General features: G+C 59.1%; 1 protein-coding gene across 1 annotated transcript; it reads left to right on the top strand.

Moving 5' to 3' along the window:
- Positions 1 to 96: 96 nt before the first annotated feature.
- Foxj1 (forkhead box J1) lies at positions 97 to 4,131 on the top strand. The gene is made up of 3 exons (XM_048365873.1): positions 97 to 284; positions 799 to 1,474; positions 3,061 to 4,131. Exons 2-3 carry the CDS (start codon positions 968 to 970, stop codon positions 3,835 to 3,837), a joined length of 1,284 nt encoding a protein of 427 aa, XP_048221830.1. The 5' UTR covers positions 97 to 284; positions 799 to 967; the 3' UTR covers positions 3,838 to 4,131.
- Positions 4,132 to 25,266: the final 21,135 nt, after the last annotated feature.

Below are 25,266 nucleotides of genomic sequence, written 5' to 3'. Positions count from 1 at the left end.
CCGGGAGCGAGCGCGAGCCCGGGGTCTCCTTGGCGACGCGCGGGCCAATCGCAGCCGCGGAGGCTGTTTACGGGGGCGGGGCGTCGCCATGGCAGCGGGAGAAGCCTTCCGAGCGGCTACTTAATGCCGGTCCCCAGGCCGCGGGCACTCCGAGCAGCGCCGTCGGGCGGGGGGGGGGCATCGAGAGGCGCTGGCGGGGCCCTCGAGCTGGGGGCACCGAGCCGCGGGGGTGGGAGGAACTTCTTCCAGAACCTTCCTCTGGCCCGGGCTGCGCTCTGAGCCAGGTAAGGGGCCGGGAGGGCCGCGGGTCCCGGGGAAGCCAGGGCGACGGTACCCGCCTGCTCTGCCCCTCGCCCCCCGACGGAAATGGTGGGGCCGGAGACTGACATTTGAGGAGTCCCGGGGGCACCCGCTCCTGCCCCGCTGGGCGTCCACGGGATCCTCAGCCCCAGTGGCTCCCTTCGCGGTGGGTGCGGGTGCCCGTCCTCGCCCCCGCCGTCGTTCGGCCCCGGCCCCCACCTTCTATCTCCCCGTGGTTTCCCGCTCTCGGGGGCGGCGGTGGGGGGGGGGGAGAGCCGCGGGCTCGGCTGCCCTGCTCTCCGCCCTCTCCCCTGCACGGCCAATTAAACGTCGAAGGAAGGGCGACGGGCGCGGTGGGGTGGGGGGTGGGGGGAGCGGCGGGGCCAGGCCCGGGCCGGGTGGGGGGGGGCGAGGCTCGCCTCCCGCCCCCCCTCCGTCGGGTGTGTGTGGTGGAGGGGGGGGTGGGGAGAGCGCTCAGCCCCGCTCCGCTCCCCGCAGGCCCCGCACTCGCGTTTGGAGGCGGCGACCTCCGGGTCGCGGGATGGGAGCGCGCACCCCGGAGGCCGCGTAGCCGGAGCCCCGGGAGCCGGAGGGCCGCGGAGCGCGGCGGGCCACGCCGGCTCGGCCCGTTGGATGTGGCCCGCCCCCTCGGAGAGTGCCCGCAGACATGGCGGAGAGCTGGCTGCGCCTCCCGGGAGCGGGGCCGGCGGCGGGGGAGGCCGCGCCTGAGGGCGGCCCCGAGGAGCCCGACGCCCTGGACGACAGCCTCACCAGCCTGCAGTGGCTGCAGGAGTTCTCCATCCTGAGCGCCAAGGCCCCGGCCCTGCCCCCGCCGGGCCTCGCGGACCCCCACGGCTACCGCCAGGTGCCCGGCTCGGCGGCGCCCGGCTCCCCGCTGGCGGCCGACCCCGCCTGCCTGGGGCAGCCGCACACGCCGGGCAAGCCCACGTCGTCGTCCTGCACGCCGCGCGGCGCGGCCCCGGGGGCGCCGGCCCCGCCCCCCGACGACGTGGACTACGCCACCAACCCGCACGTGAAGCCGCCCTACTCGTACGCCACGCTCATCTGCATGGCCATGCAGGCCAGCAAGGCCACCAAGATCACGCTCTCGGCCATCTACAAGTGGATCACCGACAACTTCTGCTACTTCCGCCACGCCGACCCCACCTGGCAGGTAGCGGGGGCGCGGGGGGGGGCGGGGAACCCCCCCCCCCGCCAAGCCCGCCTCCCGGGCCGCACCCCGGCCTCATCCCCGACCGCCGCCAGGACCCCCCATCCCCCCCCCCCAGGCCGGCCGGGCAGGGTCCTCCAAGGAGGGGGAACATCCTGGGGCACAGGGCGACTTGGGGTGCAGACTTCTTAGAGGTTTTAAGGGGGGGGGGCAGCGTAGTCTCCTAGGGAGAGTGGCTGGCCCGGGGAAGATTCTTGCCCCGAGTTCTAGAATTCTAGAAACAAACTGCCCAAGGACTTTGTCGGGGCCCCGACTCAGAAGTGGAAAGCCAGTAGCCTTCCTGCCTGCCTCGGCACTTGGTTTGAAGGAGGGCCGGGGAGGGTGCTGGAGGTGGGGGGGGAGATGGAGAATCTTCTGCCCAGGACTGGGGATATGGGGCCTTCCTGAAGCCACCGTCCCAGCCCCCCCCCCCAGCCCCTCCCCACTTTCCTGCCTTCACTCTTCCCCGTGTCAGCTAGGCTCCCTGGGGGAACAATTACCTGAGCCAGGTGCTTTCCACAGGGGCTCTGCCTGCTGCTCTGGCTTCATGTTCCCAGTCTCCGGAACCTGGCACAGAGCAGCCGAGGGGCCCAGACCGCCATGTAAACACCCTAGCCTTGCTGGGGCCACTGCCCACCCGCCTGACTTGCTAGTCTGGCCAGGACCCCCTGACCCCAAACGTGGTTTGGACAAAACTAAGAATCCAAGAATGACACAGGCAGGAGGAGGATGGGTTTAAGGCTGGGTAGACCTTGCCCTGAGAGTCTTCAGCCTGGGGATCTAAGGCTAGTCGGAGATAGGAGCCTGAGGAAGCCCAGTGGTCGGCCCCAGGGGGCAGTTGACAGCCTCACAGTCCCAGGCCATTCCAAATCCCCTGACCCGCCCCACCTCGACCCCCGGCTGGTGCGGCCCAGGCCTCGGGCATGAGCCCCATGCTCTTGGCTGGGTAATAATCAACTGAGCCTGGGTAGAGAGGGCCGTTAGAAGGTGAGGGCCCAGGCCAGCAGCTGGCTCAACAAACAAGGAACTACTAGATTCCCCCCCCCCCAATCCTTACACACACACACCCCATCCTTGGTCGCCCAGCCCCCCCTCCCTGGAAGTACTCTCTTCACAGAGGGCCAGCTAGGCCATGGCAGTCCAGGCCCTGGGGGAGCCTAGGGCTTTGGCCATGCCACAAACAGCAGTGTGTAAAGGAGGGAGGGCAAGGGACTCGACTGGCAAGGGGGGGGGGGTGTGGGGGGGGGTGAGCACCGAGAGCCATCCCGCGGCTCAGAGCTCGGATGACTGAGCAGGCCGATATCCCGGCAACAGAGAACAAAAGTCCCCGACAGCACGCCAGGCCCCCGGTGCCCTGTGGCTGGTGTCCCAGAGCCTCAGATGCCTGGTCGGGGCTGCCGGCCGATCTGTCTTCTTCCCCCTCCCTCCCCTCCCCCATCAGAAAGTTGGGGGGGGGGACACACGCAGGAGCAGCGGGTGTCCCTCCGTCCCTGACCTAGCTCTTCTTTTTTTTCCCTCTTGCTTCCTTCCCCCTCCCCCGCCGGGCCCAGAACTCCATCCGCCACAACCTGTCCTTGAACAAGTGCTTCATCAAAGTGCCTCGCGAGAAGGACGAGCCGGGCAAGGGGGGCTTCTGGCGCATCGACCCCCAGTACGCCGAGCGGCTGCTGAGCGGGGCCTTCAAGAAGCGGCGGCTGCCCCCGGTGCACATCCACCCGGCCTTTGCCCGGCCGGCCGCCCCGGAGCCCGGCGCGGGGGCCCCCTGGGCCGCGCCGCTGACGGTGAACACGGAAGCCCAGCAGCTGCTGCGGGAGTTCGAGGAGGCGACGGGGGAGGCGGGCTGGGGCGGCGCGGGCGACGGGAGGCCGGGCCACAAGCGCAAACAGCCCCTGCCCAAGCGCGTGGCCAAGGCGCTGCGGCCCTCCGCCACCCTGCTGCTGACCCAGGAGGAGCAGGGCGAGCTCGAGCCCCTCAAGGGCAACTTTGACTGGGAGGCCATCTTCGAGGCCGGCACTCTGGGGGCGGAGCTGGGCACCCTGGAGGCCCTGGAGCTGAGCCCCCCGCTGAGCCCCTCCTCCCACGGGGGGGACGTGGACCTCACCGTCCACGGCCACCGCGTCGACTGCCCCGCCACCTGGGGCCCGCCCGTGGAGCAGGCCGCCGACAGCCTGGACTTCGACGAGACCTTCCTGGCCACGTCCTTCCTGCAGCACCCGTGGGACGAGAGCGGGAGTGGCTGCCTGCCCCCCGAGCCCCTCTTCGAGGCGGGGGACGCCACCCTGGCCGCGGACCTGCGGGACTGGGCCGGCGTGGGCGCTTTCTTGTAAGAGGCCAGACCCCACCCCGCCTCCGGACAGTGCCCGCGTCAGGGCCCAGAACTGCCCCCCTACAGGCCCATGGACACCCCGCCCCCCACCCCACCCCGGGCAGGGGCCCCGGCTGGGTCTCCCGAGGCTGGCTCCACGAGGCCACCCCGCCACCAGCCCAACATGTCCTCAGATTCAAGCCCAGGAGGCTGAGAACTGGGGGTGGGGGGGGAGTCCAGGACCAGAATCGCTGCCTCCCCTCACCGGCACCCCCAATGTACACACAGTGTTTCTCGCTGATTTGCATCTCCCTGCCCCCTCTCCCCCCAAACTGGCTAAAGGGCCCCCCCCACGCACCCTAAGAGAGCTGAGGCCCGGCCAGCTGGGCTGGGGAGAAACAACACGGGGTCCTCCCCCAGAAACCCCCCCTCCACTCGGCCACCTCCCCCATCGCCTCCCCGGCCCGGCTCTCCGTTCCCAGGTACAACAAGGGCTCATTAGGTGTCAGCAAATGAACCCCCAGGAGGCCTCTCGCCCGCAGCAGCTCCCCGGGGTCCAGGCTGCGGTGCGGGTGCCGAGAAGGAGCAGGGCGGGGGAGGGGGCCGGGGGAGGGGTGCAGACAGGAGGCAGAATGGAGGTGGGGGGGGCACCGTGGGGCAAGACGCCGTTCACGAAGGCCTCTGGGCCCTTCCGCTGGCCCCATCCGCCGGGGCGGGCGGAGGGTACCAGGCCCCCATTTTGAGCCCAGCTTGAGGCCGAGAGCCGCGGCGGCGGGCAGGCCGGTGGGGTTTGGGGGTGTAGGGAAGGAGCAGCCAGGCGGCAGCGGGTGGGGGGAACAGACAAGACTAACGTAGCGCGCACGTAGCCGTAGCGAATCCTTAACTGAGGTGTGCCCAGCTTACCGGAACCGTCGGCCCGGGCCTGGGGGGGGGGCAGCCCCCACCCCTGCCCGCGCGGGGAGGGCGGCGGGCCGGCTCTTCCCTGACCTCCTCGGGGTCTGTGGCCTGCAGCCGCCTCGCCACACCGGAGCGGCAAGTTAACAATTTTTCATGGAAAGTTATTTACAATAAAAGACATTTTTAAAAATAAAATTTGAAAAACACCACACATTTGAATTGTCCTCGGGTCTTTCGCCGGGAAGATGGAGAACTTACTGTTTTGGGGCTGGGGGGGGGGGCTGGGGGTGGATAAGGGTGGAAGAAGATGGGGGGCTCGGGAGGACCTGCAGCGAAATCCCTGGCCGAGCAAGTCCCCTGCTTAGGGTTTCGGGGTCCCTGTGGGAGGAAGGGGCCGAGAGGGGCTGTGGGGAGCCGGCCCGTAGTTCTGGGGGGGCTGTGCCAAGCCCCACAGACTCACAAAGACCAGTGTGCCCCCCGCCCCCCCCTCCCGCTCATGCCATCCCCCACAAAGAGGGCCTGCCCGGGCTCGCCCGCACCCCAGGCCTGGCCCGCTTCCAGCCCTCCCTCCCTCCGCCCTCTCCTGGAGGGAGGGGCCGGGAGGGAGGTCAGAGGGTCCCAGCCCCAAGCTCCTCGGCTTCCTTCCCGCTCCCGTGTATTCATTCACCTGACCCAGCCCCCCCCCCAGGCTGGGGAGGAGGACGCACGCGGGAATGGAGGTGGGGTGCTCAGAGCTTCCTCCCCCGCCCCCCCCACCCTCCTCCCTGCCGTTCACACCCTCAGGCTCACTCTATGAAACTCCAGCCCACTGAGGCGCAAGACGTGTGCGACTGGGGGTCCAGAACCTTCCAATCCCTTTCTGCTAGGTTTGCCTGGGACCCTCCCTCCCCACCCAGCCCCCACCCACCCTGGTGCACACACACACACACACACACACACACACACACACAGCTGCCCGGCCTCCACAGACCTCTTTCTCCCCGTGTCCCTTTCTTTCTCGGCCCTCGAGTTTGGCTGTAGGCCAACCTGGCATTCTTGGGGCTAACTTGCTGCTTTCATTTGCTAATTATTCCAAATATTCCAGAAGGGCAGACTCACTGCAGAACAGGCAGAACACAGCTGAGACCCTTCTAAGCCAGGCAGCCCGTCCTGCTCACAGGGCACACGGAAGGGCCCCCCCCCCCAGCCTAGCCCCCCAGCTCTCCCCCACCTCCCCTTCTCCCCAACTCCCCTTGCGCTCCACGGGGACTGGACCGGGGCGCATAGGGGAGCATAGGGGAGCTCCAGCCTTCTCCTCCAGCCCCCAAGATCAGCTTCCAGCCAAGGCCAAGGTGGGAACGTTCTGGATTGACAGTGAGCCTGTACCGCCGGCCCCAGGCTGGCACAGAAAAAGGCCACAGTCAAAGGCCAAAAAAGAAAGGCAGATCCAACCAACACGTGCCTTCGGGTGCACTTAACCATGCAGGAACTCCTGAAAACCCCAAAGCCCAGGCTGCGCCGGACCAACTAGACCAGAATCTCTAGTAGGGCCCCATCAGCATTTTTCTCTTTGAGATCTCTAGACACGGGAGCCCGGCATCAGTGGCTCAGGCCCGTCATCCTAGCCCAGGAGGCTGAGATACGAGGATCTCAGTTTGAAGGCAGCCGGGCAGAAACATCCACGTGACTCTGACCTCCAATTAACCATCAAAAAAAAAGCCAGAAGTGGGGCTAGGGCTCAAGTGCTTCGGCCTTGTGTTAAAAAAAAAAAAAAGCCAAGGAAGGGCTGGGGATATGGCCTAGTGGTAGAGTGCCTGCCTTGCATCCATGAAGCCCTGGGTTCGATTCTCCAGCACCACATACATAGAAAACGGCCAAAAGTGGCGCTGTGGCTCAGGTGGCAGAGTGCTAGCCTTGAGCAAAAAGAAGCCAGGGACAGTGCTCAGGCCCTGAGTCCAAGCCCAGGACTGGCCAAAAAAAAGTCAAGGACGAGCATGAGGTCCTGAGTTCAAGCCCTAGAACTGGCACACACACACACACACAGAGTCCCCAATATTTCAGCCAAAACAGAAGGGGGTTTGCATAACCTTTTCAGAAGGCAGAACTGGAGAGTTGGGCAAATGTGAATTTTCAGTTCAGCATATACCTGCTCTAACCCTTCTGCAAGGTGGTTTTTCCTTTTTTTTTTTTTTTTTTTTGGCCTGTCCTGGGCTTGAACTCAGGGCCTGAGCACTGTCCCTGGCTTTTGTTTTGCTTAAGGTTAGCACTCTGCCACTTGAGTCACAGCGCCACTTCTGGCTTTTTCTGTATATGTGGTGCTGAGGAATCGAACCCAGGGCTTCATGTATGCGAGGTGAGCACTCTACCACTAGGCCATATCCCCAGCCCTGGCTTTTTCCTTTTTTAACAATTCATTTAATGTCCCTCACGCAAGGACGCATCCTCCATAACCAGAACAGGCGTCTGGTCTGACGGGGTCTCCCATCCGCAGAGCGATGCAAACTGCCGGTCGTCCCCGTGAAGCCGCTCTGGTGCCGGCTCCTCCGTTCCGGGCCTCACGTCTTTCCAGCGTGTGCGGCTCGGAGCCACACAAATGACAGGTTCTCCGAGCGGGTTGATAACGGGGACTTAGGAACCGCCTTTGCTGAAAGGCACGGCCCCTTCCTCGGGCTCATGGACGCCAAAGCCGAGCCGAAGCTTAGCATCTGGGCGTGCGCGTGGCGCCTGCCTCCTGCCATCACCGTGGGCCCCTGGAAGAGCCTGGAAAACACCTTCATGACACGCGATCGAAACCACCCCCGTGAACGGAACCCCGGAGCCTCGCAGCACAGGACGGTACTCCCCAAAGGAGGACAATTGTCTGCGGCCAGGAGCCTGCACCCCAGGAAGAGTTATGGCGTCATGGAAGCCAGACCCCTCCCCTCCAGTGAGGGCAGCCATGACAACGCCTGAGGTAATGGTCACCCAGGCCGGCCATGGCTGAACGCGGCCAGCCGTCTCCTGCCCCCAGTTCTTCCTCTAGTCACACCTAGTGCTCCCGCCTATAGCCAGGACAACCTGGTGGTCCTCTGCCTCTGCCCGTACTGGTGGTCTCCTCCTCCTCCTCTTCCTCCTCCTCCTCCTCCTCCTCCTCCTTCCTCTTCCTCCTCCTCCTCCTCTTCCTCCTCCTCCTCCTTCCTCTTCCTCCTCCTCCTCCTCTGCCGCCTCCTCCTTCTCCTCCTTCTCCTTCCTCTTCCTCTTCCTCCTCCTCCTCCTCCTCTTCCTCCTCCTCCTCTTCCTCCTCCTCCTCTTCTCCTCCTCCTCCTCCTCCTCTTCCTCCTCCTCCTCTTCTCCTCCTCCTCCTCTTCCTCCTCCTCCTCCTTCCTCTTCCTCCTCCTCCTCCTCCTCCTCCTCTGCCGCCTCCTCCTTCTCCTCCTTCTCCTTCCTCTTCCTCTTTCTCCTCCTCCTCCTCCTCCTCTTCCTCCTCTTCCTCCTCCTCCTCTTCTCCTTCTCCTCCTCTTCCTCCTCCTCCTCTTCCTCCTCCTCCTCCTCTTCCTCCTCCTTCTCCTCTTCCTCCTCTTCCTCCTCCTCCTCCTCTTCTCTTCCTTCTTGTCCTTCTCCTTCTTCCTCTTCCTCTCTTCTTCTTCTTCTTCTTCCTCTTCCTCTCTTCTTCTTCTTCTTCTTCTTCTTCTCCTTCTCCTTCTCCTTCTTCTTCTTCTTCTTCTTCCTCTTCTTCTCCTCCTTCCCTTCCCCTTCCTCCTCCTCCTCTTCTTCTTCCTCCTCCTTCTTCCTCTTACTTTTTCTTCCTCCCCTTGTCTCTTCTCTCCTTGTCTCTCATTACTAGTTTCTTGCTTGCTTTTTGGTGCTAGTCCTGGAGCTGGAGCTCAGGGTCTAGGTGTTTTCCCCAAGCTTCTTTTGCTCAAGGCTCGCGCTCTACGACTGCAGCCACAGCTCCACGTCTGTGTGTGCGCGTGTGTGTGCGCGTGTGTGTGCGTGTGTGAGATTAATTGGAATTCGGTGTCCCCTGGACTTCCCTGCCCAGGCTGGCTCGGAACGGCCATCCTCAGACCCCATCCTCCTGAGTGGCTAGGATCATAGTCGTGAGCCACCAACGCCGGGCTTCATTACTGCTTTCTGTAATCCAAACGGACTGGGGAGAGTGGCTGCACCTGACCTGTGGAAGCCCTAGCGGGGGGCTTCTGGCCCAGACCTCTAGCGCCAGGCTGAGATGACTCCATTCTCAAGCACTGGGTGATGCCTCTCCCCTTCCCTGGGATACCCCAGCCAGGAATTCCACGGCAGGAGGAGACAGGAAGGATGGGAGTGGGGCCCTGGGGCCTTCCCTTCCTGCCCACAGGACAGGCCACGCTGGGGGGTCAGTGACCCTCAGATCTGAAAGCTCCTGGGGTTCCCCCTGCCTTGCTTCCCCCCCTCCCCCCGCTTTCCTGGAACACACTGGCAAGCCCCTCTGCTGCACTGAGCTACAGGAAACCACAGCCACCCCACCGTGACCCTCCCCCCCACCCCCCACCCTCCCCCCAGCACACAGTCCCCCGCCCTGCCCCTGCCTGGCTTCCATGCAGGGCCGGGAAGGAAGTGGGCAGGTGGACCCGAGTCAGGTGCCTGCTCCTTTCTGGTCCGAGGCCCAAAGGTAAACAGGTGTATTTGGCCTCCTGCGGCAGGGGGTAGCGGGCTGGCCCCGGGGGCAGGCCCGGGCCTGTCGGGGTGGGGAATTGGGGTGTTGTTCACAATGAGGTGGGACTGTGGCCCAGGATGGCTGAGGCATTCTTGTGGAGAAGGAAAACACAGGTGTCACAAAGGGGGAGGGGGAGAGGGGACAGGGGAGGGGGCTCCGAGAGGCCCCCATGGGGGGGCTGTGCCCGCCAGTGTGAGCAGGGGCAGTGGGTGCAGCCCTTGGGAGCCCCGTGGGTCGGGGCAGCCTTCCTCCCAGACCCCGCGTGGCGTGTCTGTCTGGCTCTGCTGCTCCTGGGTCAGAGCCACCCCGACAGGCTGGCAAGCCGAGGCCTGAACAGTTCCTGTGTGCATCAGGAAGCGGGGGGCACAGATGCCGTACCCCAGTAACCAACCAGCCTGAGATGGCAAGCAAGGAAAGAACGGGGTGTGCAGACATCCAAGGGGACCACAGAGCCCAAGTCCTTCCTGCCTGGCCTCCCAGGTGTCCTGCAGTCCTGGGCCCCGGAGCCCACTGCCCCCCCCATCTTGGGGCCCCAGAACCTCCCCCCCCCCCTGCTCTGAGAGCACAGCCTGAGCCTACGGCCTAGGCCTCAGCCCGGAAGCAGCAACAGCTCCCCGGAGCTCCCAGGAATTGGAGAAGGCAGGCATGCCACTGTACCCCCACCCCTGCACCTCCCCCTCACCCCATCAGCCCCAGCCCCCCAGCTCTGCTGTTTGCCCAAGGCATTAGCTGAGACGGGGACTCTGCCAACAGCACTCGCTGCGCCCAGCCGCCCGTGGGCTCTGCCTCCTGCCCCATGGCGGGTGGCAGGCCTGGGCACCACGCAGCACCCAGCAGGCCTGGGGTGAACCTGGGCCGGGCAGGGAGGAGGCAGGGCCGACACAGAGCCTCTGAGGAGTCTAAGAGTCTCACAGGTCTGCGGATTCTATCATCCAGCCTGCCTCCCACTCGTTTTCTCTAGATCCTTCCTTCCTTCCTTCCTTCCTTCCTTCCTTCCTTCCTTCCTTCCTCCCTCCCTTCCTTCCCTCCCTCCCTCCCTCCCTCTCTCTCTCTCTCTCTCTCTCTCTCTCTCTCTCTCTCTCTCTCTCTCTGTCGGTCGTGGGGCTTGAACTCAAAGCCTAGGTGCGCTGTCCCTGATCTCTTTTTGCTGGAGGCTAGCGCTCTACCACCGTAAGCCACAGCTGCACTTCCGGTTTTCTGGTGGCTCATTGGAGATGAGCGTCTCACGGACCTTCCTGCCCAGGCTGGCTTCAAACCGCGATCCTCGGATCTCAGCCTCCTGAGCAGCGGGGATGACGGGCGGGAGCCGCCGGCGCCCTGTTCGGCTCGTGTCTCTGTTGGAAGCATCAGCCCCAGTGACCCGCTGGTTGAGTAGTTATTTCCTGAATGAATGACTAGCTGGAGGAACGTGCTGGCTGACAGAGCAATAAAATAATGAAAACCAAGTATAATTCTCTGCACGACCCCTTGATAACAACATTTTTTTCTTTCCCCAAGGAAGAAAAACATCAACAACAAAAGAATGAAAATCAGCAAAGAAGCCCTGGCTAAGGGCTGCGGAGTGCGGCCACTGGGCGGGGGGTGGGGGGGTGGGGGTGAGGGTATCAGGCGGCTGGGCTGGGGGCTTGGGGGGGCTGGGGGTTAGGCCGCTGGGCTGGGGACGTTCTTGAAGCTTCTGGGCCTGGGCCAAGGCACTCAGGTCCAGGGACATCTGGGCACATTCCCACGCTGCTGCTTGTTCTAGAAGCAAGGAAGAGGCCCACACGTCGGCTGTGTGGATTTACCGACAAGGCCCAGCTGCTCCACCAAGGTGGTGAGGCAGGGCTAGAGCGGGGTAACCAGCACCCCCGAACTCACTTGCTCCCCCATCCAAACCCACAAGATGCCCCCCAATGAGCCTTCTACCCACTTATGCCCGGGCATAACCCAGGACAGGACAGGGCCCTGGGGCTGCCAGACCTAATACCCTGCTCACCCCAATCCAGGCCTACACTGAAGCAGGAGAAAGAGCCCCACCATCGGGCACCTGGCCTGGGGGAGGGGGGTTGCCTGGGCGGCCGGGGCAGCATGGGTGGGGGGTGGTCAGGTGGGCCTTGGGTCCCCTTCCTTGGCTCCTGCCATCCCCTAGTTCATAGGTGGGCTATTCTGGAAGGGGAAGAGCATCAAGAGGGTCCCAGCTAGAAATCCCCAGTTGGGCCCAAAGAGGTGGGGTCACACACACGAGGAGCAATGTCCATCCCTGACCCCTCCTGAATGTTCCCGCCAGGACATCCAGCTTCTCTCGTGGAGGTACCCTGGAGCAAGGCAAACACCCTCATCTCTGTGTGTGTGTGTGTGTGTGTGTGTGTGTGTGTGTGTGTGTGTGGACAGAGGGAGAGAGAGACAGAGATAGAGACACAGAGAGAGACAGAGACAGAGACTTGAACTCGGGGCCTAGATGCTGTCTCTCAGCTTTTTTGCTCAAGGTTGGTACTCTACCACTTGAGCCACCGTTCATGTCTGCCTTTTCCGTGGTTGATTGGAGATCAAAGCCTCCTGGGTTTTCCTGTCAGGGCAGCAGGACTCCAGGTAGGAGCCGCTGAGACCTAGCTCTGAACGGGCTGTTGGTTCGGGAGTCCTGGGTCCGCCAGTGAACCCAACCTTAGCTGATGCCCACGGAAGAGAGTTCTCCTTCCTCTTGGTTTCAACTTTGCTGCCTTGCAAACCCCTGTCCAGGGCAGCCCAGCCCTGTATCAGAGTCCTCGGTTCTCTGGTCTCAACCTCTGGCCTCTGTTCACTTCTGATCAGGGTGCCCAGAAGCTGACCTTGCGAAGGCCTGGACTTGGCTAAGCGTGCTGCGGCGGCCGGGCTTGCTAGTTGAGCTGGCGGTGAACGCAGTCCCTCAGAAACCTGACAGTGCCGCCCAGGGCTAAGTACGTGTGCTGCTACTGTGGCTAAGTTTTGCCTTTCGCCTTTGATCTATGTCTTCTTTTCAGGGAGAGTTTGAGGGTCTTCATTTCATCCCTGATGGGTTTGAGACTTCGGGAACCTGGAACTCCTGCCTCGGATTTTCCAAGAGCTGCATTTACAGGTGTGCCCCGGGGCACGCTTGATGTGGGAAATGTCTCAGGCGAGTTATGTAGGAACTAATTTCCTCCCCTTTGTTTTGTCTGTTTTCAGATGTTTAGACTGAAGTTGCAGCGTCTAGCCTACTCTCTCTCGCTTCCTCTCACCTTCCCTTGCCTTCTCTCTCCCTCCCACGTTCTCTCTTTCCTGGGGTACTGAGGACTGAGCTCTGCGGCTCACGCTTGCTTGCTAGGTGGAAGCTGGAGGAGCCATTCCTCCCGCCCTTTGTACACTAGTCCTCTTTGAGGTAGGGTGTCACCCTATGCCTGGGCCCAGCCCCCACCTGGGACAGGAGCCCTGCGCCCCACTGTACCCCACCATTGTGCTTTCCTGGTTGTTGTGATCGCAGGTGCCCTCGGCCACGGATGGAGATGGAGTTTCGAGGCCTTGAAGAGCGGCGATTTCTCAACCTCTACCTCCGAAACAGCTAGGATCGCAGGCTTGAGCCACTGTGCCCAGCAGACACGGTATTCTTTCTCTTGCAAAGTTTGTTGTGGTGGTTTTTTTTATTTGGGGGGGGGTGGGGAGGGGGAGGGTACTTGTTTTTAATCTCTTGCTATGAAGTTGATGGTTTTCTTCAAGTGTTCATTGTGCTGTCGTTCATACGTAACATGGAAACTCTAAAACACAGCGCGTGGGCCTGCAGCTCAGTGGCGGAGCGCACCCATGAGTTCAAACCTCAGCCCCACGCGCACACTGACGGGAAGCTCAGCAAGTACGAGCAGTGCGCGGCTGTGGTATTGTAATAGGGAGGTCAGATCTGGCCAGTGCCATCATTAGCGGTGGAGGGACTTCAGGTGGACTCCAGGTCAGATTAGAGCAGACGCCAAGTCCATCTCCACTAAGCCCTCCCCCACCCTCTCCAGGGAAGCTCCCCTTCGCTGTGATAAGACTGTGTAAACTGCTTGACCACCTGAAGCATGGGAAGTTCAAGGAACGTTCAAGGTTAAACCCGTGCCCTCCCGTGAGGAGGCGAATCCACCTGCATCATGTGAGCCCCGCCACATCCATGCGCCCATTCTAACCAGAAGGATAGGTTGGTTCAAGCAGATACTATGAGACAGACTGGAACTCCACTGGCCACCCGCGTGCGGCCTAGCGTGCTCCGTAAGTGCTGTATCCTCATTGGCCGCCTGCGTGTGGCAAGTTTGGCTGTGATGTTTGCCTTTTAACCAGGCTGGAAGGCCACACGGACACGCGGTCCCAGCTCCCGAGTCTGGGCTGCACACGTGGTCGGCAGTTTCGGCCCCCGAGTCTGGGCTGCGACCAAGGCCGGTCGGTTCACTTTTTACTTCCCCAATAAATCTGTCTTTTTGTCATCTTGTAGCTGGAGACTGTGTGGTGGACTCTTGGGGGAACCAGGAATCCCCTCCCTTGGGGGGGGACCCCGTTTCATTGTAGCGAACCCCCACTCTACTTCAGTATTTCACTGTAGGACCCCGGGGTTTTTGTTGAGCGGCACGCATGGTCAGTTCAGTCCTTTCCTCGAAGACGCCCATTTTAGTAATCCAGGAAAAAAAAAAAAATCAAGGGAGGCCGAGGCGAGAGGATCTGCAGTTCAAGGTCAGGCTGCCTCCACAACTCAAGGGGGTGGAGCTCCTGAGGACCTGAGTCCAAAGACACAGGAAGGGAGGGGAGGGGAGGGGAGGGGAGGGGAGGAAGAGGAGGAAACGAGGGAGAAGAGAGGGGAAAGGCAGGGAGGGACCCGGCACTGTTGCTCCAGAGGGTGAACCTCCATCCCTGGTGGGAGGACTCGAGGTGGGGGCAGGGAGGGGGGGGATCATGTTCCCCCAGGCAGGAGGCGGGAAGATGCGGGAAGACTGCAGGCCTGCTCGACACACCACAGCTGCGCTGCGTCCCGCATGTCACCGCCTGCTCCCACGGGCCGCCTCTCCACCCCCATCTGCTTCCTCCTCGGAACTCAGTCTCCATTGCTTCAATCTCTTCCCTTTGGGGATTTTTTTCTCCCTGTGGATTTTTTTGTGTGTGTTTGTTTGCCAGCCCTGGGGCTTGAACTCAGGGCCTGAGCACTGTCCCTGGCTTCTTTTTGCTCAAGGCTAGCACTCTGCCACCTGAGCCACAGCGCCACTTCTGGCCGTTTTCTATATATGTGGTGCCGGGGAATCGAACCCAGGGCCTCATGTATACGAGGCGAGCACTCTTGCCACTAGGCCACATTCCCAGCCCTTATTTTTCTTATTGAGGTGAGATTCACATATAATTAAACGCTCAGATCGTCAGAGCACACACTGCTCAGTCGGTTTTGACAACGATCATAGAACCTTCCCTCCGGCCGCATTCCAGTCAGCCCCCACCACTCCTCCATTCCATTCTCAAACAACCACTAACTGCATTTCTATTGCCAGGGGCCATTCCATTTATTTGTTCTAGAATTTCCTATACATGGCACCGGACAGTCAGCCCTTTGTGTTCGTCTCCTTTCATTTGGCATATCATGTTGGAAATTTAATTCTGTTGTTGCATGCATCAGTGGTCTGTCTCTTTTTTTATGGCTGAGTAGTATTCCATTGGCCGAGTATCCCGTTTGCTTTTCTGTTCTCCTCCTGCTGGGCGGCGTCCAGTTTGGGGCCGTTGTAAACAAGCCGCTTTGAACACCTTTGTGCCGGGTAGTTTGCAGCAGAGGTTTTTTTCTGTTTGTCTTTTCTTTAATCTCCTTGACTTTCACTTGGGCGGGGTTTAGAAAGAAAAGACATACTCATCTGTCCTCTGCCAGATTCAGGTTCAAGTGGACACTCTGTGTGTGTGTGTGTGCGCGCCAGTCCCAGGGCTGGAACTTCAGGCTTGGGCACCATCCCTGGGCTTCCTTTGCTCAAGGCTAGCACTCTCCCACTTGAACCTCGGCTCCACTTGCAGCTTTTTTGTGTGTGATGATCGGGGGGTCAGAGTCTCATGGACTCTCCTACCCCGGCTGGCTTGGAACCTCGAGCCTCGGATCTCAGCCTCCTGAGTAGCTGGGAAGCCCCGGGTCCCGACCCCTGTGATGGGGGCCCCCGTGCGGCGCACTTCTACCTCGCCCTTCCCCTGGCCAGATCGGCCCAATGGTTTCCTGGCCGAGGCCTGACCCTTGCGGACGCCCTGCGCCCTGGGCCCACTCCGCGTGGCTGGCCTGTGGGGTGTGGGCTCCCCCAGCGCCCCCTTGCCGTCACCCCACTGCCTGGCCCCGAAAGCTCGCGTTCACGGGTGTCTCCCGGCCCGCCCGAGCCGGCGGAACGCCAGCTTCTCAGAGGCTGATCCGCAGAGCCCGCGGCTGGGCAGCCAGGAACGGCAGCTAAGGCCTGTCCCCCTCGATCTCTGGGGGTCCCAGGCGGACGCCCCAGCCCGGCCTTCCTTCCTGGCCTCCCTTACAAGCTCCTCCTGAAGGTCTGGCTGTGGGAGACGCAGGGAGAACTGCACACCTCTCGCTGGCCTCTCCCGCTCCTCCATTCATTTGCCAACTCCCAGGCAAACAAGCACACAGCCAGGTGCCGGTGCTCACGCATGTAATCCCAGCCACTCGGGAGGCTGAGGTCTGCGGATCAGAGCTCCAGGCCAGCTGGGGGCAGGAAAGGCCCTGAGCGTCTTTCTCCACTGAACTACCAAAAAGCTGGACGTGGAGCTGGGGTTCACGTGGCGGAGCAGCAGCCCGGAATGGAAGAGTCAGGGGAAGGCGGGCGGGCCGAGAGCCGAGGCCCCAGGACGGGATGAATGACTGCACGAAGAAAAGCACACGGGTACAGACAGGGAGAGACGCAGAGTGGAAGAAGCTGGGGTGTCTGGGAACGCTGCCCTCGGCGGCTCCCCGCCTCCATCGCCTCCCCGCAGGCCCGGAGGCCGCTTCCCCAGCCCAGCTGAGCTCTGGCCACCCAGCCCTCCGTGCTCCCCAACCCCACCCCACTGCCCCCCATCTTCCCATCCTCAAACCCAGGCCTGGGTGTCCCCACACTCCCAAGCCCGGCCGCTTGGGCTCCCCGGGCCCCCCTCCACCTGCGGGGGGGGGTGGCCCCAAAGGTCCTGGACTGATGAAACTCACCAGAGCGCCTGGACTGACAGATGACCCCCCCCAAAGGTCCTGGGCTGACAGATGACCCCCCCAAAGGTCCTGGGCTGACAGATGACCCCCCAAAGGTCCTGGGCTGACAGATGACCCCCCAAAGGTCCTGGACTGACAGATGACCCCCCAAAGGTCCTGGACTGACAGATGACTCCCCAAAGGTCCTGGGCTGACAGATGACCCCCCCAAAGGTCCTGGGCTGACAGATGACCCCACAAAGGTCCTGGACTGACAGATGACTCCCCAAAGGTCCTGGACTGACAGACGCCCCCCCGCCCCAGTGCCTGGACTGACGGACCACCCTGCACTTCGCACCCTGCTCCCCGCAGGCCGAGGCTCCCGGGCGCCTGCAGACCCCAGGCGAGCGGGCGGGAGGACCGAGGTGCTGGGGGGCTCCGGGAACCTGCGGGGCGCCATCCGCGACGCCACCGCACCCGCCGCCACTCGTCCTTCCCGTGGGCCCCATGTCTGCTCCCCTCCGCAGGGCGCCCCAGGCCTCCCGCCCCGCCGCCCGCGCCCTCGCCCTGGGGATGCGTCCCGGCCTGGGAGTGGAAGCTGGTGAGCGGCGCCCCCTGGTGGCCGGGCGGGGTCTAAGGCGCAGTGTGTGCTGTGATCTGTGTGATCTGTGTGTGATCTGTGTGATCTGTGTGTGCTGTGTGCTGTGTGATGTGTGTGCCGTGTGATCTGTGTGTGCTGTGTGCTGTGTGTGATCTGTGTGTGCTGTGTGCTGTGTGATCTGTGTGTGCTCTGTGATCTGTGTGTGCTGTGTGATCTGCGTGTGCCGTGTGATCTGCGTGAGCTGTGTGTGTTGTGTGATGTGTGTGATCTGTGTGATCTGTGTGTGCCGTGTGTGCTGTGTGATCTGTGTGTGCTGTGTGATCTGTGTGTGCTGTGTGTGCTGTGTGATCTGTGTGTGCTGTGTGATCTGTGTGATCTGTGTGATCTGTGTGTGCTGTGTGAGCTGTGTGTGCTGTGTGATCTGTGTGTGCTGTGTGATCTGTGTGTGCTGTGTGATGTGTGTGATCTGTGTGATGTGTGTGCTGTGTGATCTGTGTGTGCTGTGTGTGCTGTGTGATCTGTGTGTGCTGTGTGATCTGTGTGTGCTGTGTGATCTGTGTGTGCTGTGTGATCTGTGTGTGATCTGTGTGTGCTGTGTGATCTGTGTGTGCTGTGTGATCTGTGTGTGCCGTGTGATCTGTGTGTGCCGTGTGTGCTGTGTGATCTGTGTGTTCTGTGTGATCTGTGTGTGCTGTGTGTGCTGTGTGATCTGTGTGTGCTGTGTGATCTGTGTGATCTGTGTGTGCTGTGTGAGCTGTGTGTGCTGTGTGATGTGTGTGTGCTGTGTGATGTGTGTGCTGTGTGATCTGTGTGTGATCTGTGTGATCTGTGTGTGCTGTGTGCTGTGTGATCTGTGTGTGCTGTGTGATCTGTGTGTGCTGTGTGATGTGTGTGTGATGTGTGTGTGCTGTGTGATCTGTGTGTGATGTGTGTGTGCTGTGTGATCTGTGTGTGCTGTGTGATCTGTGTGTGCTGTGTGTGCTGTGTGATCTGTGTGTGCTGTGTGATCTGTGTGATCTGTGTGTGCTGTGTGAGCTGTGTGTGCTGTGTGATGTGTGTGTGCTGTGTGATGTGTGTGCTGTGTGATCTGTGTGTGATCTGTGTGATCTGTGTGTGCTGTGTGCTGTGTGATCTGTGTGTGCTGTGTGATCTGTGTGTGCTGTGTGATCTGTGTGTGATGTGTGTGCTGTGTGATCTGTGTGTGATGTGTGTGTGCTGTGTGATCTGTGTGTGATCTGTGTGTGCTGTGTGATCTGTGTGTGCTGTGTGATCTGTGTGTGCTGTGTGATGTGTGTGTGATCTGTGTGTGCTGTGTGATGTGTGTGTGATCTGTGTGTGCTGTGTGATCTGTGTGTGATCTGTGTGTGCTGTGTGATCTGTGTGTGATCTGTGTGTGCTGTGTGCTGTGTGATCTGTGTGTGCTCTGTGATCTGTGTGTGCTGTGTGATCTGCGTGTGCCGTGTGATCTGCGTGAGCTGTGTGTGTTGTGTGATGTGTGTGATCTGTGTGATCTGTGTGTGCCGTGTGTGCTGTGTGATCTGTGTGTGCTGTGTGATCTGTGTGTGCTGTGTGTGCTGTGTGATCTGTGTGTGCTGTGTGATCTGTGTGATCTGTGTGATCTGTGTGTGCTGTGTGAGCTGTGTGTGCTGTGTGATCTGTGTGTGCTGTGTGATCTGTGTGTGCTGTGTGATGTGTGTGATCTGTGTGATGTGTGTGCTGTGTGATCTGTGTGTGCTGTGTGTGCTGTGTGATCTGTGTGTGCTGTGTGATCTGTGTGTGCTGTGTGATCTGTGTGTGCTGTGTGATCTGTGTGTGATCTGTGTGTGCTGTGTGATCTGTGTGTGCTGTGTGATCTGTGTGTGCCGTGTGATCTGTGTGTGCCGTGTGTGCTGTGTGATCTGTGTGTTCTGTGTGATCTGTGTGTGCTGTGTGTGCTGTGTGATCTGTGTGTGCTGTGTGATCTGTGTGATCTGTGTGTGCTGTGTGAGCTGTGTGTGCTGTGTGATGTGTGTGTGCTGTGTGATGTGTGTGCTGTGTGATCTGTGTGTGATCTGTGTGATCTGTGTGTGCTGTGTGCTGTGTGATCTGTGTGTGCTGTGTGATCTGTGTGTGCTGTGTGATGTGTGTGTGATGTGTGTGTGCTGTGTGATCTGTGTGTGATCTGTGTGTGCTGTGTGATCTGTGTGTGCTGTGTGATCTGTGTGTGCTGTGTGTGCTGTGTGATCTGTGTGTGCTGTGTGATCTGTGTGATCTGTGTGTGCTGTGTGAGCTGTGTGTGCTGTGTGATGTGTGTGTGCTGTGTGATGTGTGTGCTGTGTGATCTGTGTGTGATCTGTGTGATCTGTGTGTGCTGTGTGCTGTGTGATCTGTGTGTGCTGTGTGATCTGTGTGTGCTGTGTGATCTGTGTGTGATGTGTGTGCTGTGTGATCTGTGTGTGATGTGTGTGTGCTGTGTGATCTGTGTGTGATCTGTGTGTGCTGTGTGATCTGTGTGTGCTGTGTGATCTGTGTGTGCTGTGTGATGTGTGTGTGATCTGTGTGTGCTGTGTGATGTGTGTGTGATCTGTGTGTGCTGTGTGATCTGTGTGTGATCTGTGTGTGCTGTGTGATCTGTGTGTGATCTGTGTGTGCTGTGTGATCTGTGTGATCTGTGTGTGCTGTGTGATCTGTGTGTGATCTGTGTGATCTGTGTGTGCTGTGTGCTGTGTGATCTGTGTGTGCTGTGTGATCTGTGTGTGCTGTGTGATCTGTGTGTGATGTGTGTGTGCTGTGTGATCTGTGTGTGATGTGTGTGTGCTGTGTGATCTGTGTGTGATGTGTGTGTGCTGTGTGATCTGTGTGTGCTGTGTGATCTGTGTGTGCTGTGTGATGTGTGTGTGATCTGTGTGTGCTGTGTGATCTGTGTGTGATCTGTGTGTGCTGTGTGATCTGTGTGTGCTGTGTGATGTGTGTGTGATCTGTGTGTGATCTGTGTGTGCTGTGTGATCTGTGTGTGCTGTGTGATCTGTGTGTGATCTGTGTGTGCTGTGTGATCTGTGTGTGATCTGTGTGTGCTGTGTGATCTGTGTGTGATCTGTGTGTGCTGTGTGATCTGTGTGATCTGTGTGTGCTGTGTGATCTGTGTGTGATCTGTGTGTGCTGTGTGATCTGTGTGTGCTGTGTGATCTGTGTGTGCTGTGTGATCTGTGTGTGCTGTGTGTGCTGTGTGATCTGTGTGTGCTGTGTGATCTGTGTGTGCTGTGTGATCTGTGTGTGCTGTGTGATCTGTGTGTGCTGTGTGTGCTGTGTGATCTGTGTGTGCTGGGTGATCTGTGTGATCTGTGTGTGCTGTGTGAGCTGTGTGTGATCTGTGTGTGCTGTGTGATCTGTGTGTGATCTGTGTGTGCTGTGTGATCTGTGTGTGCTGTGTGATCTGTGTGTGCTGTGTGATCTGTGTGTGCTGTGTGATCTGTGTGTGCTGTGTGATCTGTGTGTGATCTGTGTGTGCTGTGTGATCTGTGTGTGCTGTGTGATCTGTGTGTGCTGTGTGATCTGTGTGTGCTGTGTGATCTGTGTGATCTGTGTGTGCTGTGTGAGCTGTGTGTGCTGTGTGATGTGTGTGTGCTGTGTGATGTGTGTGCTGTGTGATCTGTGTGTGATCTGTGTGATCTGTGTGTGCTGTGTGCTGTGTGATCTGTGTGTGCTGTGTGATCTGTGTGTGCTGTGTGATCTGTGTGTGATGTGTGTGTGCTGTGTGATCTGTGTGTGATGTGTGTGTGCTGTGTGATCTGTGTGTGATCTGTGTGTGCTGTGTGATCTGTGTGTGCTGTGTGATCTGTGTGTGCTGTGTGATCTGTGTGATCTGTGTGTGCTGTGTGATCTGTGTGTGATCTGTGTGTGCTGTGTGATCTGTGTGTGCTGTGTGATGTGTGTGTGATCTGTGTGTGATCTGTGTGTGCTGTGTGATCTGTGTGTGCTGTGTGATCTGTGTGTGATCTGTGTGTGCTGTGTGATCTGTGTGTGATCTGTGTGTGCTGTGTGATCTGTGTGTGATCTGTGTGTGCTGTGTGATCTGTGTGATCTGTGTGTGCTGTGTGATCTGTGTGTGATCTGTGTGTGCTGTGTGATCTGTGTGTGCTGTGTGATCTGTGTGTGCTGTGTGATCTGTGTGTGCTGTGTGTGCTGTGTGATCTGTGTGTGCTGTGTGATCTGTGTGTGCTGTGTGATCTGTGTGTGCTGTGTGATCTGTGTGTGCTGTGTGTGCTGTGTGATCTGTGTGTGCTGGGTGATCTGTGTGATCTGTGTGTGCTGTGTGAGCTGTGTGTGATCTGTGTGTGCTGTGTGATCTGTGTGTGATCTGTGTGTGCTGTGTGATCTGTGTGTGCTGTGTGATCTGTGTGTGCTGTGTGATCTGTGTGTGCTGTGTGATCTGTGTGTGCTGTGTGATCTGTGTGTGATCTGTGTGTGCTGTGTGATCTGTGTGTGCTGTGTGATCTGTGTGTGCTGTGTGATCTGTGTGTGCTGTGTGATCTGTGTGTGCTGTGTGTGCTGTGTGATCTGTGTGTGCTGTGTGATCTGTGTGTGATCTGTGTGTGCTGTGTGATCTGTGTGTGCTGTGTGATCTGTGTGTGCTGTGTGATCTGTGTGTGCTGTGTGTGCTGTGTGATCTGTGTGTGCTGTGTGATCTGTGTGTGCTGTGTGATCTGTGTGTGATCTGTGTGTGCTGTGTGATCTGTGTGTGCTGTGTGATCTGTGTGTGCTGTGTGATCTGTGTGTGCTGTGTGTGCTGTGTGATCTGTGTGTGCTGTGTGATCTGTGTGTGCTGTGTGATCTGTGTGTGCTGTGTGATCTGTGTGTGCTGTGTGTGCTGTGTGATCTGTGTGTGCTGGGTGATCTGTGTGATCTGTGTGTGCTGTGTGAGCTGTGTGTGATCTGTGTGTGCTGTGTGATCTGTGTGTGATCTGTGTGTGCTGTGTGATCTTTGTGTGCTGTGTGATCTGTGTGTGCTGTGTGATCTGTGTGTGCTGTGTGATCTGTGTGTGATCTGTGTGTGCTGTGTGATCTGTGTGTGCTGTGTGATCTGTGTGTGCTGTGTGATCTGTGTGTGCTGTGTGTGCTGTGTGATCTGTGTGTGCTGTGTGATCTGTGTGTGCTGTGTGATCTGTGTGTGCTGTGTGATCTGTGTGTGCTGTGTGTGCTGTGTGATCTGTGTGTGCTGGGTGATCTGTATGATCTGTGTGTGCTGTGTGAGCTGTGTGTGATCTGTGTGTGCTGTGTGATCTGTGTGTGATCTGTGTGTGCTGTGTGATCTGTGTGTGCTGTGTGATCTGTGTGTGCTGTGTGATCTGTGTGTGCTGTGTGAGCTGTGTGTGATCTGTGTGTGCTGTGTGATCTGTGTGTGCTGTGTGTGCTGTGTGATCTGTGTGTGCTGGGTGATCTGTGTGATCTGTGTGTGCTGTGTGAGCTGTGTGTGATCTGTGTGTGCTGTGTGTGCTGTGTGAGCTGTGTGTGATCTGTGTGTGCTGTGTGTGCTGTGTGAGCTGTGTGTGATCTGTGTGATCTGTGTGTGCTGTGTGATCTGTGTGAGCTGTGTGTGCTGTGTGATCTGTGTGTGCTGTGTGATCTGTGTGTGTTGTGTGATGTGTGTGATCTGTGTGATCTGTGTGTGATCTGTGTGATCTGTGTGTGCTGTGTGATCTGTGTGTGATCTGTGTGTGATCTGTGTGTGCTGTGTGATCTGTGTGTGCTGTGTGATCTGTGTGTGATCTGTGTGTGCTGTGTGATCTGTGTGTGATCTGTGTGTGCTGTGTGATCTGTGTGTGCTGTGTGATCTGTGTGTGATCTGTGTGTGCTGTGTGATCTGTGTGTGCTGTGTGATCTGTGTGTGCTGTGTGATCTGTGTGTGCTGTGTGATCTGTGTGTGCTGTGTGATCTGTGTGTGCTGTGTGTGCTGTGTGATCTGTGTGTGCTGGGTGATCTGTGTGATCTGTGTGTGCTGTGTGAGCTGTGTGTGATCTGTGTGTGCTGTGTGTGCTGTGTGAGCTGTGTGTGATCTGTGTGTGCTGTGTGTGCTGTGTGAGCTGTGTGTGCTGTGTGATCTGTGTGTGCTGTGTGATCTGTGTGTGCTGTGTGATCTGTGTGTGCTGTGTGTGTTGTGTGATGTGTGTGATCTGTGTGATCTGTGTGTGATCTGTGTGATCTGTGTGTGCTGTGTGATCTGTGTGTGATCTGTGTGTGATCTGTGTGTGCTGTGTGATCTGTGTGTGCTGTGTGATCTGTGTGTGATCTGTGTGTGCTGTGTGATCTGTGTGTGATCTGTGTGTGCTGTGTGATCTGTGTGTGCTGTGTGATGTGTGTGTGCTGTGTGATCTGTGTGATCTGTGTGTGATCTGTGTGTGATCTGTGTGTGCTGTGTGATCTGTGTGTGCTGTGTGATCTGTGTGTGATCTGTGTGTGCTGTGTGATCTGTGTGTGATCTGTGTGTGCTGTGTGATCTGTGTGTGCTGTGTGATGTGTGTGTGTGCTGTGTGATCTGTGTGATCTGTGTGTGATCTGTGTGATCTGTGTGTGCTGTGTGATCTGTGTGATGTGTGTGCTGTGTGATCTGTGTGTGCCGTGTGATCTGTGTGATCTGTGTGATCTGTGTGTGATGTGTGTGATCTGTGTGATCTGTGTGTGCTGTGTGATCTGTGTGAGCTGTGTGATCTGTGTGATCTGTGTGTGCTGTGTGATCTGTGTGTGATCTGTGTGATCTGTGTGTGCTGTGTGATCTGTGTGATCTGTGTGATCTGTGTGTGCTGTGTGTGCTGTGTGAGCTGTGAGCTCTGTAAGCTGTGAGCTGTCCGGCGACTTGAGCAGAGCAAGCCGCAGGCCTCTCCTGCTGACTTCCTACCAGGCCGTGCGGCCACTGAAGAGAAAGTGAGGAGAAAGATGGAAGGGTACTGCGCGTCAAGATGCATTGTTCCGATAGCACTAGTCACCCCAAAGGACAGATGGTGGAGAAGCTGTACCCAACAGTCAGTGCCAAGGTTGAGGTCCCGAAGCCGGTGGCTTCAGGCGCCAGGAGACCACGGTCAGCAGGCTCTGGGACAGGGAGGTCCAGGCATGGGGAGCCAGGGGCAGTCATGGCCGGGGGCCTCGCTGACCGGCTTCTCATTGTCTGCGCGGCGTGGTGGACCCCACCGAAGGTCCCCTGGCTGGACTCCGGTGCTCAGGATGCCCCAGAAGCCCCGGTTCCAAGCTGTGGGTTCCAATTACGCCATCTTGCCAGGTGGGACTGTAGCTGTCCTCACAGAATGTTCCAGAAGGTCCCAGAGGGGTCTTCCTGCTGGAGGGCCATCCTGACTTGTGTGAGTCACAGTTTGTGTGAAATGTCACGAGGAGGCCTCTGCTTCCCAGGGTTTTGGGTTCCAACAGCAGCACCGCTCCCCTCCCCAGTGAGGCTGCCCCTAAAGATCGGGGAAACCAAGTCACCAGCCAGGCAGTGAGTGCCAAGGGCTGCATGGGTTCTTTAAAGACCATGGGCCGCGGGCACCAGCCGAGGAGGCACGGAGAGCAACTTCACCAGCTTCACCCCAAGTCCTAGGGGTCCTTAGAGGCACACGGGGCGTTACTCAGAATGACCACCCCTTGGCCAAGGCCCCACGGATGGGTGACAGGACTGGGGAGGGCAGAGACCTAGGTGACCTTTCCCCTGGCCTCGTTCTCCTCCACTCTGAGCCGTTTATGATACAAGCATCAACTCTGACAGCGACCAAGCGCCACAAGCAACCAGCGCCTCTGGGAGCACATGGTCCACGATCCCCCTCTCCCCCCGGCCAGAATCCCACCAGCTCTGCAGCCCCCTCCCGAACCTGCCCTGAGTGAAGGCAAGGCCCACAGTGTTGCTCATGAGCCCCTGGCTGTGTCTCAGGTCAGAGAGGCTCACAATAGCCTCTTTCCCTATCCCCCCCCCCCGCTCTGGAATGGGGGTGCCATCCCCTTGGCCCTCCCCCACCCCCCTGGATTGAGCCTCCATAGACTTATTTGTTCACTGAGACTTATTGGACATCTTAAATATCCCGTGTCGGGCCAAAGCCAGGAGCAGCCCTTGAGAAAGGCCCGTTGAGGTCCCCTCGTTGTCACGGTGATCGCATCAGCAGGCCTGCCTGCTCTCCTGCTGTGTCAGTCAGATGTGAAGAGGGTGGTCCCACACTTGGGGTCCATCT

This window comes from Perognathus longimembris, chromosome 17 (genome assembly GCF_023159225.1).
Source record: "Perognathus longimembris pacificus isolate PPM17 chromosome 17, ASM2315922v1, whole genome shotgun sequence".
Taxonomy (NCBI): domain Eukaryota; kingdom Metazoa; phylum Chordata; class Mammalia; order Rodentia; family Heteromyidae; genus Perognathus; species Perognathus longimembris.
Note: the sequence above shows the minus strand (reverse complement) of the source record. Positions and strands in the feature narration are given on the sequence as shown.

Bases quoted from the DNA above. Each gene is read 5' to 3' on its own strand.
- Foxj1 (XM_048365873.1), top strand. From the start codon at position 968: ATGGCGGAGAGCTGGCTGCGCCTCCCGGGAGCGGGGCCGGCGGCGGGG. The intron at 1,475-3,060 runs GTAGCGGGGGCG...CGCCGGGCCCAG, and splicing joins ACGCCGACCCCACCTGGCAG to AACTCCATCCGCCACAACCT.